The sequence below is a fragment of the Rhincodon typus genome, unplaced genomic scaffold (genome assembly GCF_021869965.1).
Source record: "Rhincodon typus isolate 14 unplaced genomic scaffold, sRhiTyp1.1 hic_rhity00001699, whole genome shotgun sequence".
NCBI classification, from domain to species: domain Eukaryota; kingdom Metazoa; phylum Chordata; class Chondrichthyes; order Orectolobiformes; family Rhincodontidae; genus Rhincodon; species Rhincodon typus.
The window spans coordinates 9,705-25,000 of NW_025967337.1; the positions used below are offsets into that span (position 1 = coordinate 9,705).

The window sequence follows — 15,296 nt, forward strand, 5'->3', positions numbered from 1 at the left end:
ATACTGTGACAGCCTAGTCTATTACTATTGAGTTACAGCTCTTAATCCAAACACACACCCTTTCAGATACAGAAACACATTAAGACCAGTGACCTTTCTAATCATTGGGTCCCCAGCCTACTGGTTGACTTCTCACTGGTGTGGGTTTCACTTTTCTTCCCCTCAATTAATTTTGGCTAAGCCAACAAATTTCAGGTTAATGTCTATACATCTTGATCTTTAGAAATAGGAATACTAGGGTGAAACTAGAGAAATTTGCAAGTTTAGAGACAGGATGGTGGCAAATTTGGACAAATTACTTTTGTTGGGCTAAGGGTTAGGAGAAAAGAGGAATATAGCAAATGGTGCTGGATAGTAGATTGCAGTCTTCAACCATGAAGCTTGGTGGTGACAAAGGTTTAGGAGTGAAAAGAAATGCATTTCCTACATCTTGTAAATATCACCAAACACATAACTTTCAGTGCTTTGAGCTCTCAATTTAAATAATATTTAGAAAAGGCTCTTAATTTAATTAGATGTCTTCAGCAATCTATTGCTCACATGTATACTTTAATAAGTACATAGAAGCAGAAACTGGAGTAAAATTAATACCCACTATAATGGGTGTCAACCTCTTCCAACATGCAGTTATGACTTGGAGGATGGTTGCTTCCCCAACAATTTGATTAAATAAATATTCTAGAGACATTTTTACCTGGTGCCTGAATGGAGCATAATAAAGGCTCACACTCTGCAGTTACCAGGATCAGAATTCCCCAGCAGCTGTGCAGAGAGTTAGACAGCACCAGGGACACTGATCCTCCTTCTCCCTGGGCACAGGATCCATGTGTTGTCTCCTGTCAGACAGCGGATCCTCACTCTCCTTAGTCACCCCGAGGAAGTAGAGATCATATCACGATAGAATTTAATACTCAGTTTGAGCGTGAGGAACTTTGGTTGCAACAACAAATTACTTAAATAAAGGGAATTACAACAAAACGAGAATAGAGTTAGCTTAAGTGGACTATGTGCATAGATTAGCGGGAAAGACAGTAAACTAGCAGTGGCAGACAATTAAAGAGGTCATGAATTACCTGGAGCATGACTCTCATCAAAAATACTTCCCAGTAAGCAGGAAAGATGCTAAGAGAGGGTTAAACCAACCATGGTGAACTAAGGCAGTTAAGGAGAGTATAAAGTTGAAAGAATAAGAATATAATGAGGCAAATGTCAGTGATAGACCTGGAGGCTGGGATAAATTTAGAATCCAGCAAAGGAGGAATAAAAAGATAATAGAGATAAAATAAACTACGAGAACAAATCAGTGAGGAAAATAAAAACAGACAATAAGAGCTTCTTTAAATATATAAAAATGAAGAGAGAGGTCAAAGTGAACGTAGGCAGTTAGAAAATAAATCTGGGGAGATTGTAATGGGGAACAAGGAAATGACTGAGAAGTTAAACAGATATTTTGCAAAAATCTTCATGGTGGAAGATCCTTTGAATATCTTATTAATACTAAAGAAAATGGAGGAGGAACTAAGTACCATCATCATCATTAGAGAAGTCGTTTGGACAAACTAATGGGGTTAAAGGCAGATAAATCCCCTGGCCCTGATGGCTTGCATACTAATATCCTAAAAGAGGTATGGGAAATAGTGGATGCAGTTGTTGTAATTTTCCAAAAATCCTTGGATTCTGGAGAAGTACCGGAGAATTAGAAAACTGACAATGTGACACCCCTACGTAAAAAAGGAGGGAGAAAGGCAGGCTGATTAGCCTAATATTGATTGTTGGGACATATTGGAATCAGTTACTAAGGAAGCAATAGCAGAACATTATCTAATCAAGCAGAGTCAGCACAGCTTCATGAAAGGGGTGTATTTAAGAAGTTTTTGGTAGAAGTCTCAACATTTAGTGGATAGAGCAGAACTACTGGTATGTGTTGTATTTGGACTTCCAGAAGGCATTTGATAAGGTACCTCACAAAAGGTTAAGTCATAAGAGCCTATAGTGTTGGAAATAATATTTTGGTGTGGACACAGAATTGGCTAATGGGCGGGAAACAGCGAGTGGAGATAAAGGGTTCTTTTTCAGGTTGGCAACCTGTAATGAGTGGTGCTCCACAGAGATCAGTGCTGAGACTGCAACTGTTTACAATGTATATTAATGACGATGTTGTGGAGGTGCCTGTACACTTCCCTCCACTTCACCTGACAAAGGAGCAGTGCTCTGAAAGCTTAGGGGTTTCTAAAAAAAACACCCTGTTCAACTATAACCTGGTGTTGTGTGACTTCTGACTATATTAATGACACGGGGTCAGGAAGCAAATGTATTGTAGCTAACTTTGCAGAAGATACAAAAATGGGTAGAAAGGCAAGTTGTGACAGCGATACAAACAGATTGCAGTGAGAACATTGATAGATTAAATAAATCGGCAAAATGTTGACAAAATGGAGTATAATATGGGAAAATGTGAAGATGTCCTTTTTGGAAGTGTAAACAAAAGGACAGAGTATTATTGAGGGACCTGTGGGAATCTGTGCCTGAAACACAGAAAACTAGCACACACGTGTAGCAAGTAAGCAGGAAGGTTAATGGAATGTTAGCCCTTATTTCACAAGGGTTGGAGTTTAAGAGTAGGGGATTCTTACTGCAGCTGTATAAGGTGCTGGTGAGACAACATCTGGAGTACTGCGAGCAGTTTTGGTTGCCTCATTTAAGTAAAGATATAATTTCATTAGAGACAGTTCTGAGAATGCTCACAAGGAAGATTCCTGGTATGGAGGGTTTGTCTTATGAGCTAAGGGTAAACATGATGGGACTCTACTCACTGGAGTTCAGATGAATAAGAGGTGGTCTCATTGAATCATACAGGATTCTTGAGGGACTTGGGGTAAAAGCTCGGAGTATAGGTCCAGAGGGCATTGTCTCAGCATGAAGGGGCGGCAATTTAAGACTGAGGTGAGGACGGATTTCTTCTCTCTGAGGGTTTTTGGATCTCTTTGCCACCGACAGCTGTGGGGCCAGAGTCCTCGTGCAAATTTATGGCTGAGATAGATAGATTTTTGATCAGTGGTTGCAGGATCTTTTCTGACCTTGGTCAGACAACATGATGCTTGTTCCCGTTGTTGCAGGATCTTTTCTGACCTTGGTCAAACAACATGATGCTTGCTCCCCTTGTTGCAGGATCCTCACTCTTCCCTGCCAGACACTGGGACACCTGCCCCGGTATTGCATTCTCACTTTCCCCCGTGAGGATCCTCACTCTCCTCCGGAGCGGGATCCTCACTCTCCCCGGTATGGAGTCTCACTCTCCTCCGGAGCGGGATCCTCACACTCCCCGGTATGGAGTCTCACTCTCCTCCGGAGCGGGATCCTCACTCTCCCCGGTGTGGAGTCTCACTCTCTCCGGAGCGGGATCCTCACTCTCCCCGGTGTGGAGTCTCACTCTCTCCGGAGCGGGAACCTCACTCTCCCCGGTGTGGAGTCTCACTCTCTCCGGAGCGGGAACCTCACTCTCCCCGGTGTGGAGTCTCACTCTCCTCCGGAGCGGGAACCTCACTCTCCTCCAGAGCGGGAACCTCACTCTCTCCGGAGCGGGAACCTCACTCTCCCCGGTGTGGAGTCTCACTCTCTCTGGTGTGGAGTCTCACTCTCTCCGGAGCGGGAACCTCACTCTCCTCCGGAGCCGGATCATTGAAATCCGCGCTGTCCGTGTCTTGCGATTCACCAGGCAGCCGGCCGTTGGGTGACATCGTATGATAGACACATGAGCGACCAATCACAGACCAGTGATCTCATGGGATCAAATTTATATTCCGTTCGTAAATTAACCAATCAGGGAAGAGTGGGCCGATCCAGAAAAGACCCCGCCCCCTCCGTCAACCAATCACCACGTGCCGACACCCAAATGGAAGGCGTCAGGTCACGGCGCCATGCTCCCGACTGAAAGCGGGCCGATGGAGCCCGATGTGAATGTTTGTGTTGGTTTCTGCTTTCGGGGAGCGGCGGGCGGATTCTAGGCGGAATGATGGCGGTGCGTTGGGGTGTGGGGAAGACGGACCAATGGAGAGGCGAGCTGGGGCAGGCCTGTCCAATGGGACGGCGCGGCGCGTGTCACGTGCGCGCGGGCAGGGGATCGGGAGGCGGGTGCTGTGTAAATGCGCGAGCCGCCGCCGCCAGCCCCGCACTCGCGACTCGAGCCATCTTTGTATTGTTCCCGTAGCGGCTCAGCGCTCTCCCCGGCACCAGCTCCAGCACCGCACAGTTACAAGCATGTCAGACAGCAAGCTGGAAATCAATGTGGAGCGAAGCCCCAAGGTAACCCACCCTCTCACTCTTTTATTCCCCATTCTCCCTTCTCTGTCAGCGAGAGAGCCTGCCTTCAAAATAATAACAACTCGATGCGGAGACAAATGTAACAAAAAAATTGCAACAAACGTCATGTTGATACATGTGAAAGGAATCAGCACGGGCTCTTTGTGTTGAAGACGGCGTGTCTCCGATGTGATTGATGCCCGCCCGGGTTATCGCCAACACATTCGGTGAAGGAGAAAGTGTATTTTCTTTCCCTCTGCCACTTTTTTTAAAAAATAAAAGAATGTGATTCCTGATGTCTGAAGAAAGTGCTGAATGTGCCAGATACTTGCGAAAGTTGGCGTTCCGGAAAGCTGCGCTCGCCTCGCTTTCTGTCTTTCCCCTCCGCCCCCAGGCGGAATGCTGTTTTTACGGGAACTTCTGCATTTCGCCTCGGAACGGGGAGAGCAGCTCCCTACCCGGGGGTTGCAGATAGGTAAACTGTGTGGATGTTGTGATGAAGTTGTATTTCATAAACTTGTTGGCGGAGAGTTGTCTCAATTCGCCTTGGTAGCTAGTCTTTCTTGCTCCGCGGAGGTCGACCTTTCCTTTCGGCGTTTTAGCAATGAATTTGGTGATAAATCATTCTGCAGAAATCGATCGCGCCCTTTTTGTTTAGTTCACCACCACTTCAACCTCCGAGCACTCTGGCTGTCCTGAACGGTAGCTGTGGTCTCCTTCGCTATTATCTGTTCGGATACAGTTGAATTGCTTTGTAGCAACATCAAAGGGACAGAGTCAAGTCTAGTGGCTGCACGCAGCCGGCTCCCAGTTCACATCCAGCTGCTCCTGTTTGAGTTCAGATTTCAATGAGACGACTCTGTTCCGCAGCACGGTCAGAATTCCCCTTTTCCGAGGGTCGGGACGTTTGTTGACAGAGCGCAGTCTGAAGTTGGATCTTGTTGTTTGTGGGTTGTGTTTTTAGATGTTGTGAAGAGCGCGCTCTCCGGGTAGCACTGCTCCCGACTTCATTTAAGGGCGAATCAGCTCGCCAGCGTTAAAATGTATCGGAGCAATCTCTACATATCTATTTTATTCTTTATCTTAACTGTTGAGCAGTCAGATAAAGGTTTACGTAAAATCAGGTCCGAGTTGTTGACTTTAAGCATTTCTCGTAGTTTTAGCGATATGCTGAGCAAATACATCGATCGGGATTCTACTTGCCTCCTGTCCTTTTCCTCAAAGGAGGATGTCATGTTGAGAACACGTATCCATTTTTGAGGGCGCATATGTACCGTGTTGTAAATATCCTTCGAGTTAATGGAAGGGATTACACTGAGCCTTGAGGTTTCAAATTTCAATTTGAAAACAATCCTTCTCCTCTTTCCCCCTTGCCCTCCCCCCAAAAAAAACACAATATCTCCGGTTTATTCTGTGAAAGCCCGATTGACCATACAATAGGTGCCGGGTTAAACGGTGCGAGAATTTTTTTTGACTCTTTGTACTTGACATTTGTCCGAAGAAAAGCAGTCGGTTTGAAGCGTGGGAGCCGGAGTTTCACTTCCGTCTCTGAGACCGGGTATGTCGCGCTTTCGGGAACTGAGTGAACCCATCGACTGCTTTTTAAGGGTGCCTGACCTTGGCTGCGTTTATTTTCGGCTGTCATTTATTTTGTCATTGAGCCGATTATGTGTCTGCACCTTCAATGCCGGCGGACGAGTCACTTTGATCCCGTGATTAATCTATCGGCGGGGGGGGGGAGGTGTGGTGAATTGCCTCTGGGATGATGCCAGCGATGACCGGATTAGTAAATAAACATTAGTAAACAGTTTCCTGAAGTTGAGTCGGGAGTCGTCAGATCGCGAGGTGCATAGTGAAAGTTGGCGATGTTTGGTTATTTTTGTGATTGGGAGAAATATTGGCCCCAAAAAAAATCCCGAAAAGGATAATGCGAAAGGTCGTTCCGCGTATACAGAATTTAGTTTTTTTATTCGAAAAGGTAATTTTTATTGGATGGGATTATAAAAACAAAATCCATTTATTGTCCAGATGGATCGCTGCAGCCTACTTCTAACGCGTTCTGTACATGGGTGCAAGTCACAGACTTTATTTCTGAATCGTTGAGCGGGATTATAACCTCTTTTTAACTTCCACGAAAAGCGAACTGATGTGTTGCTCTCGAGTGAGTGGCACAATAGACGGCAGAGCTGAAGCTGTGGAGATGGCGGTGAACAAGAGTTTCGAGAGAGGTGGATGTGCGCTATTTCTGGCAGTTGACGCGTGTAGGTGGTGCATGCGAAGCACGCTGAGAGTTTGGAGTCAGTGCGCTCTCTCTCCGTACGCCCTCCCCCGTGGGGTTGTTAAACAATAAGGCAACACTACACTGTTAGACTATCGTTCCCAAAATGCCCCATGGCTTTCAGCAATTTAGATTTAAAGGGGATGGATGGGGACACCTCGCGATGCCACTGGATTAGGTGGTGCCGCCTGTTGGGTAGGTCAATAAATTAAATACAGACAGAAGCTTCTTTTGACGTCCATTTGTCATGTTTTGTTTGACATGTTAGTCGACACTTTGTTTAAAACCCCAAACAGAGGACGAGGCACTTTAATTTGGCTTTTAGCAACATATGTTTTGTTGATGGAGCTTTTCTATCTTTTTTTTTCCTCCCTAAGGACTTGAAGAAAACTCAAGAGGTAGAGCCTGAAAATGGCAAAGGTGACGCACCAGCCAATGGAAATGCTGTAAGTTGCCAAGCGGAGTGTTTTTTAGTTTACTTAACTAGAAAATCAGAAGGGTTTTGACATGGCTGTACTCAATTTGATTAGGGGAATGAAGAAAATGGAGAAGAAGTTGAAGAGAATGCAGATGAGGTAGATGAAGAAAGTGAGGATGTTGGTGAAGATGATGAGGAGGAAGAGGATGAAGAAGGTAACTTACTTGTTATCAATATTTCAGATTGATGTGACAAGATTTGGGAACTCAATGGCGTGAATAATTGCATCAACCTCGTTAAATGACCTGACTAGAAAAGCTTAATAGAAAATAAATTGACAGAAGTTAATATGGGTGTATATATTTTATGAAGTACATCCTTAACCACATCATGATGATATCAAGTACATCAAGCTATAACACTACTTCGAGGAATCCCTGACCAGAACTCTTCAGTCCAGTTTTCATAAGCTGAAAAATTAACTTTTTGATTCCCTAGTTCCAGCTTTTCCAGTCGAAGTATAAATTGTTAATCATTTTGAATAGCGTGAAACATTATTTGTAGCACTTGAGTTGTCCTTCTGACTTCATTGCTAAATTGCGCTTCATTTTGTATGTTCAATTTTTGGTCCCATTTTGTAACTATATATTAGTATTCAGTTATTCTCTCTAGTGACACTACTGGCCGCATTGAGAATGGCAGGTGGTTTCCAAATCCTCCTGTTTTAGTCACATGTGGTACCTGGACTGACTGATGTTATATTAGAATCATAGAATCCCTACAGTGTGGAAACAGGCCCTTCTGCCCAACAAGCCCACACCAAACCTTTGGAGCGTCCCACCCAGACCCATCCCCCTATAACCCACCTAATTTACACACCCCTGAACACTATGGGCAATTTAGCATGGCCAATCCACCTAGCCTGCACATCTTTGGACTGTGGGAGGAAACCGGAACACCCGGAGGAAACCCACACAGACACGGGGTGAATGTGCAAACTCCACACAGACAGTTGCCGGAGGGTGGAATTGAACCTGGGTCCCTGGCACTGTGAGGCAGCAGTGCTAACCACAGGCTAGTTTCAGGGGTTAGCTTTACTATGTTTATAGTTTCACTTTCGGAGTGGAACAATAGGTACTGTAATTCAACAGATCTCAATGTTTAAAGTTTTTAATTTCATGAATTCATGTGTTTTGTTCGTACACTTTTGAATGGAATTGGGTAATGGGCCTTAAAGTCTTGCATTCTTAATTAACATAGTGATGATGAAGGGAGGGTGTTAGCACTTTTTGTGAGTGCCCCCTTTGTTCAAAGGATGGCTGCTTTCTCTCTCTAGATGAGGAGGGCGATGATGATGAATGTGAGGGGGCCGCACAGAAGCGGGTGGCTGAAGATGAAGAGGTATGTAAATTTTAGTTCCCTTTTTAGTGAACATGGTATACAGTTACTGAAAATTATGGTTTCTCAACTGCTTGTTTTGAGTTAGCTTTTATTCTTCTCAAAAAAACTTATGTGCTGTGGTTTTGATATGATTGGAATTAATCTATATAGACTGAGTTACTGCATTGTCACTGTTTATGGAATGTTCATATTACAATGCACATAAAAGTAGTAGAGCTAATAGTAAGGCCATGAAACTTGATTTCAATTAGCATTTAGCTATAATGACTAAAACAAAAAGACTGTTTGTATTTATATTTGTTTATAAAATGAGGCAAGATAACAATCCTTATTCATCAATGTTTTTCAAACCCATAGGATGATGTTGCAAAGAAGAAGCAGAAAACAGATGATGAATAAGCTGTATTTTCATCCACATTCCCCCTTTTTTTTCTGTTGGAAAAACTTGGTCATCATCACTAAGTAGAGTGTACACCAGTGCAAGTCACCTGCAGAATTTTTAAAATAAAATTACTAAGACTTCATGGCCCTACTTCTTTCTTAAAATCCTAAAGGAGAATTTGTTTGTATTTTTATTTACATTTTATATTTTTGTACATATGGTTAGAGGTCAGCCAATTTAAACAGTGATCTCTGGTGACCAAACAGGGCTTTGAAGTTCTTCAGTAAAACTGACTTTACTGGTGGTTTGACCATGTCTTCGCCACATTATTTTAAAGGTAATCTGTAAAAACAAAATTAATTTTGAGCATTCCAATAACTGTATGTACTTTAGCTGTACTATAAGTAGTTGGTTTGTATGAGGTGGAAAGGCCAAAGATCAAGGTTTTTTGTCTAAAATACTGTCCATTGTGGCCTGTTGTATGTGTGAAAAGTTTGTTGTCCACAATAAACCGGAATTTTATTTTGCTGAGTTTTTCTGATGAATTGACTTGTCGAGACATTTTTAAAGTGCACATTACAGTTTCAAACACTTCACACACTCTCAATGAGACTGAGGGAACAGAGTTTTCCATTTTCAGAGCAGCCATCTTCATCCTTGAACTCAGATTTGCACTCAGTTGAAATGTTGAGTTAACATATACAATAATGTTCAAACAGTATGTTAGTGGACACAGCAGTAACACAAACATGCTTTGGCTACATTCTTCTGAGATTAGTATGACTTCATAAACAAATTCTCCAAATGGGAGGTGGTAAGTACCATGTTAAATGAATGATTTTTGTTTTGTATTCTAGAACTAAAAACATGTAGGAACAAGTTGATTTTGCACTTTCTGTTTAAAATCTTAAAAAAAACAGTCTGTATCATAAATGTTCTGACAGATTCCAAAAAAGATTTTTGTAATCAGAGGTGTTGTATTTCAATGCATTATTTTGCAGCATCCAATTATTAGATGAATATTTTACTATATCTGATATGAATATCAAAAAATATTCCTGTTGATGTGCCATGATTGGTCTTTTTTTCTTGAATACAACCTTATTAGAACTAACAAAACCTACATCAAAATAAGTAGGAAACTTATTTATGAAGAGGCATTGGAGGATTTTAGGTTGAGGGGGCGAAATATGTCAAATGGAATGTAAAGTAGGAAAACATTGTCCAAAACACAACCAAAATGTTCATGAGATGTCATAGCTGAGATGTGTAGGGATCTGGGTATCATAGAATGAATCGCAAAAGCTTAGTATATAGATACACCAAGTATTTAGGAAGCGAATAGAATATTTATTGGTTGTTGCAAGGGAACTTGAGTACAAAAAAAAGTGACTCTGTGGTTTACTGGGTGTTGGTGAGACTGCAGGTGGAGTACAATGTTCAGTATTAGTCTCTAAGGAAAGATTATAAATCTTTGAACTGCTTCCTAGACTTAATACATAGTGGGCAGCTATGTAGGGTAGGTTGACAGGCTAGTTTTCTGTTCACTGAAGTTTTGAAGAGTAAGATGTGACACAAAGGTGGAGGGACAGGTAATGTTGAGGAAGTAATGAAGCTACAGAAGGTCTTGCACATGCTTGGAGAGTGGGCAAAGAAGTGGCAGATGGAATTCAACATAGGGAAAATGAGGTTATGAATTTTGGTAGGAGGGATGGACTATTTTCTAAATTGGGAAAGGCTTCGGAAATCTGAAGCCCAAAGGGATCTGGGAATCCTAGTTCACGATTCTGTTAAGGTTAACATGCAGGTTCAGTAGGCGGTTTGGAAGGCATGTATGATGTCAGCGTTCATTTCAAGAGGAATAGAATACAAGAGCAGAGATGTACTGCTGAGGCTGTATTGGGCTCTAGTCAGACCTTATTTGGAACATAGATACAGGGCCCAAAACTGTTCAAAGGAAAGATGTGCTGGCATTGTAAGGGCTCTAAAGGAGGTTTATAAAAATAATCTGGGAGGAAGGACTTGTTGTATGAGGAGCAGCTGAGAACTCTGGGTCTATATTTGATGGGAATTTAGAAAGACATAGGGGATTTCTGAAACTTTCAAAAATGTGGAGAAAATGTTTCCACTAGAGACTAGGATCTGAGGGCATAGCCTCAGTGAGGAGGTGACTCTTTAGCTGAAGAAATTCTTCCTCATCTCAGTCCTAAAATGTGGGTCGGCTTTTCATTGGTAATTGGATCAAGGGTTATGGGGAGAAGGTAAGAAAATGGGGTTGAGAAACATAACCATGTCTGAGTGAGTTATTAGACCTGAGGAGCAGAATAGACCATTCAGCCCATATATTTTATGCTGTTATGCTTTTATCAAGCCCATAAGAGATTCAAAGGGGTTTTGACAGTGAATGTGGAAAAAATAGTTTACTCTCAGGAGAATCTAAAATGTTGGGTTGCTTTTTAAAGACAGGATAATTTTTCCTATCTCTAAGGCTCTTGAACCCTTGGACTCTTCCCCAAAAGACAGTGGACGTAGAGTTGAGTAGATTCTTTAGCAGCAGGGTATTGAAAGTTTATTGGGGATAGATGGGAGTATAGAGAAATCAGCCAGGCTTGAGCTTGCTGAATAGCAAAGCAAGCTTGTGAGGCTAAGTAGCTGCTCCTTCTGATTCTAATTTGAATGTAAATTTAAAACATTTAGCATCTACAATGCTGTAGTATTTAAGGAACTCTACAAATGAATACTTGGTCTAAAAGTTTGAGATGCCCCTCACAATGGAAATGAAATCATATGGCTATGTAATTTATATACAATAACTAACTGGCATTCAACTTCTCTCAGTTTGAATTCACGGTTTGAACTAACATTAGTCTTCGATCTAAATCAAGGTGGTCAAATTCTGGTCTGGTTAAACCTAGCGTCATTTGGCTGGGAAGTGTGATACTGTATTACACTCGTATTAAACTCTCCTTTAATTTGACTAAAATTGCACCAAAGTATGGAAATAAGGCTTGTCATTCATTAGTATTAAATTTTTAGTTTCTAAAACATTTTTAGAGGTGCAGTTGATGTGTTAGATTTGTGGTGTAGAGCCATGTCCACTCCAGTTGAGCTACAAATTGGTTCATTCAGTGGACATATGTAAGGAATATTACAACTGGCCCTTGTCGCTATGCTAGAGGGAAATTAGTTGAGAAATCATTTCCTGATTGAATTCAGTTGATGGAATGCAAATATTGGGTGGGGAAAGAACAGAACTGGGTTTGACTGCAGTTTATTTTTCTCCCGGCCCAAAGAAATGAATTTGATAGTCTGTTGCTATTTATCTTGGCTCGTGGATCAAGGACATTCCAGTGAGGTTCGACGGAGATGGGGTGGGTTGGTGGAATTGGATGGGATGGCTGGGGATCTACTGTTGCATAGCAAAATATATTGTGGTACAAGCCATGTCTAATTAGCAAAGAAAAGGAAAACAAAAACTGACTTTGGTTGATATTTGCTTCTCTAAATTTACATCAATTTACCAAATACTGAGTTTTCATTTTAACGTGAGTCATTATATTAAATTTAACTTCTGTAATCTGAATCAGACCATTTTCCATTAAACCTGAAGCATAATAATCCTGAAGTTTTCATGGTACATAAACATGTTGCATATAAATCTGTAAGGTTGATACTAACATCCCTGCACATTTTTCTTTTAAAGAAGTTATCATTCTTTATTGAATGAATTCTTTTAAAAAAAAAAAAAAAAAAAAAAAAAATCTTCTTTAAGCATGCATGTTTTTTAATAATTCCCTGACAGTAACATTGGATTGTATCCAAGAGGGGAACTGAGTCCCTGCCTTCTGGCTAAAATGCCATGGGGATGGGGGAGCCTGCCCAGGAGAAGAATAGTGATTCCACTGCAATTTAATGGGTGGGTATTAATGGTTGGGAGTTTTTTCTTTTGGCTAGCAGCTCCATCAGCCTGGCAGTACTACTGGTAAGTTTTGCACATGAGCATTGAGCATATAAGCTGCAGTGAGTCATTTCAAGGTGAGTATTGTGTATTCGTTTGGGACCTTGGTAGCAGGTTTCACTGAGGGTTTGAAGTCTAGCTTTCCTCTTCCCAGATGCCCAGTGGGTGAAAATAATGACTTCAATTGTAACTACTGGTATCTGAAATAAAATAGTCTAATTTGTAAATTGGACTCATAATGTTGAAGTGTATTTTACATTGAGAACCATGACAAAGGAGCACTTATACATGTGTTTCCAAGCTTGGGCATTTGCATAACTTACTGTTACACTGATTTCTGAATTTTCTGTGCTTGTGCAAGGTGCCTTTGGGCTGTATATCTTGTGATTAAATTTTCCAAAGTAAAGTAAAATCAAGCTGTATTCCATTATCTTTTATATGGAAACAAGAATATGACTGCGTCTTAAAATAATTCTGCATGCAATTTCTTGCAACCTACTTTAGTGCTGTTCCTTAAGTTAGCACTATAAATCTGAGGGTACCTATAGAATGCCAATAGTTCTTTTTTTTATGGATTGGCCTGAAGTATCAAAGTCAATTATTGCTCCAGAAGTTCTTTATTATAATAATTGCAGCTCCTACTAACTGAATCCAGTGAAGATTTTATTTAACAATGATTACTGATTTCAATGCAATCTTGTTTGACTACTTAATTCAAATTTGTAAAATGGATGCAGGATTTGTTAATTTCAGGGCAATACTTGAGGATACAAAACTTTTGCAGTTTTGTCTACTAGCATATTTTGCGTTACTCCAGGTTTGAGAATACAGCTTCACTAATTACAACAGTACCTTCTGAGCCATCAGTCATGTGTAAAGAGTTGGATGTGTGTATTTATATCTTTCACAAGGTTTATTTTGTATTTTCCAAATGATATGTGGATGTACAATACAAATGAACAGAATTGGACAGTGCTGTCATTTTAAATAGAGCCATCTTTAGAATAATATGAATAACAAATTGTGTAACACCATTTATAAATCAAAATCATCAGACATACAGTACTAAAAATTTGAGTACATGTACAATGACTTATGATATGGGGAAATATAAAGTAAACATGTAGTAACAGCAGACTAAGAATTCAGTCCTTGTAATTTTGTAGATATAAAAAAAATACCCTGGATACCACTAAGGCCCTCTCCTATGTATCCAATGCACCCTGCTTCTACCACCAAATATTCAATAGAATTATGAGATTACCTGGGTGTGAGCATCCATATCCCGTGTGTGTGTGTGTATATGTTTGTGAGAGAGAGTGAATATATTCACGTTATTGCTCTTCTGGGGGTGTTTCGGGTTTTTTTCGTGAGCTCAAGGCTTCGGGAGGTGGAAGAGAGAGAAAGGTTGTGGTCTGGGGCCAATGTCATGAAGACACCAATCTGAGGGTTTCAAATCAGGAGATAACCAATACTGACTACACACTAAACAAACGGCCAGGATGCAAAACCAGTTGATCTCAGTCATCTTACTTTATTTTCAGCAGTGAGTTGTAGCTAATTGAAAATAATTGCTGACAACTTGAGATTTACACAGGAGTCTCTGATTAAGTATGCAAGATTTATAGCAGTAGAACCAACTTGGGTAATGACCAATTGAGTAATTTCATTGTGTGTCACAACAATGTCACCTGATCAGATCATTGGCAGATTTCAGGTAATACACTTCTATTCTAGAACTCTGAAAACAGAACTAGAGGTTTCAAGTTTAGTGATTGAAATCCAATACAAATGCAATTGCTAATTCCAAATTATATCGTGAATGTCAAGCTTTTGATCATGAAATGCCACTTATCTTCACAATAAAAGCATTGTTAATTTTAATGAATTGAAGTACCACTGTCCAATTTAGATTTATCAATTCATTCATAATTTTGAAAAAATGTTTGGAAATAATCAGATGTTTCCAAAGATAATTAAATGATTTCTAAATTTTGTGATGAGTCATTACTGTTATTGAGCAGCTGTATTTTTACCATTGTATTAACAATCAGGTATTCTACATTTTGTCTCATTTTTCTCTCAAACATATTTAGTTGATTTTCAACAATGAAAAGGCTGAATACAGATAATTAGCATGTCTAGAATTAGTTTGTGCATCTGATAGGTTCAAAGAAATATCATTGCTGTGATGAACTGATGTATTGATATGATAACATAAAATGTAAACCTTCTGATAAAGAAAAATGTTTAAGGACTTTATCGTAAATGGAAAGAAAAACAGTTGGATTGTTCTGTGTGTCAAAGTGTGAAGACTTTAGAAATTGACTACCATTTAACCTGTACACACTTTTATGGCAGGACTGTACACCTATTCATTTTTCCTTCAGGGACTTGGTTGATTAAAGCTTCTTCACCTAGGTTTGATGCTCACCTGTTTTAGTTGAATGCTTATGAATGCACTGAACCCCTAGCTTCCATGGTTCATACACGGTTGCTTGTTGTTAATTCAGTATCTACCCAACATGAAAGATGGCATGCTTACTAAACCCTCCATCTC

General features: G+C 40.7%; 1 protein-coding gene across 2 annotated transcripts; it reads left to right on the forward strand.

Annotated features, from left to right (window-relative positions):
- Nucleotides 1–4,032: 4,032 nt before the first annotated feature.
- On the forward strand, nt 4,033–9,309 carry ptmaa (prothymosin alpha a). 2 transcript variants are annotated; one of them, XM_020534372.2, is made up of 5 exons: nt 4,033–4,302; nt 6,955–7,023; nt 7,108–7,210; nt 8,332–8,396; nt 8,754–9,309. In XM_020534372.2, the coding sequence occupies exons 1-5, from the start codon at nt 4,048–4,050 to the stop codon at nt 8,793–8,795; spliced, it is 534 nt and encodes a 177-aa protein (XP_020389961.2). In that variant the 5' UTR covers nt 4,033–4,047; the 3' UTR covers nt 8,796–9,309. The 2 variants fall into 2 exon arrangements, with proteins under 2 accessions (XP_020389961.2, XP_048448668.1); XM_048592711.1 differs by lacking the exon at nt 4,033–4,302 and adding an exon at nt 6,116–6,277.
- The last annotated feature ends 5,987 nt before the right edge of the window (nt 9,310–15,296 follow it).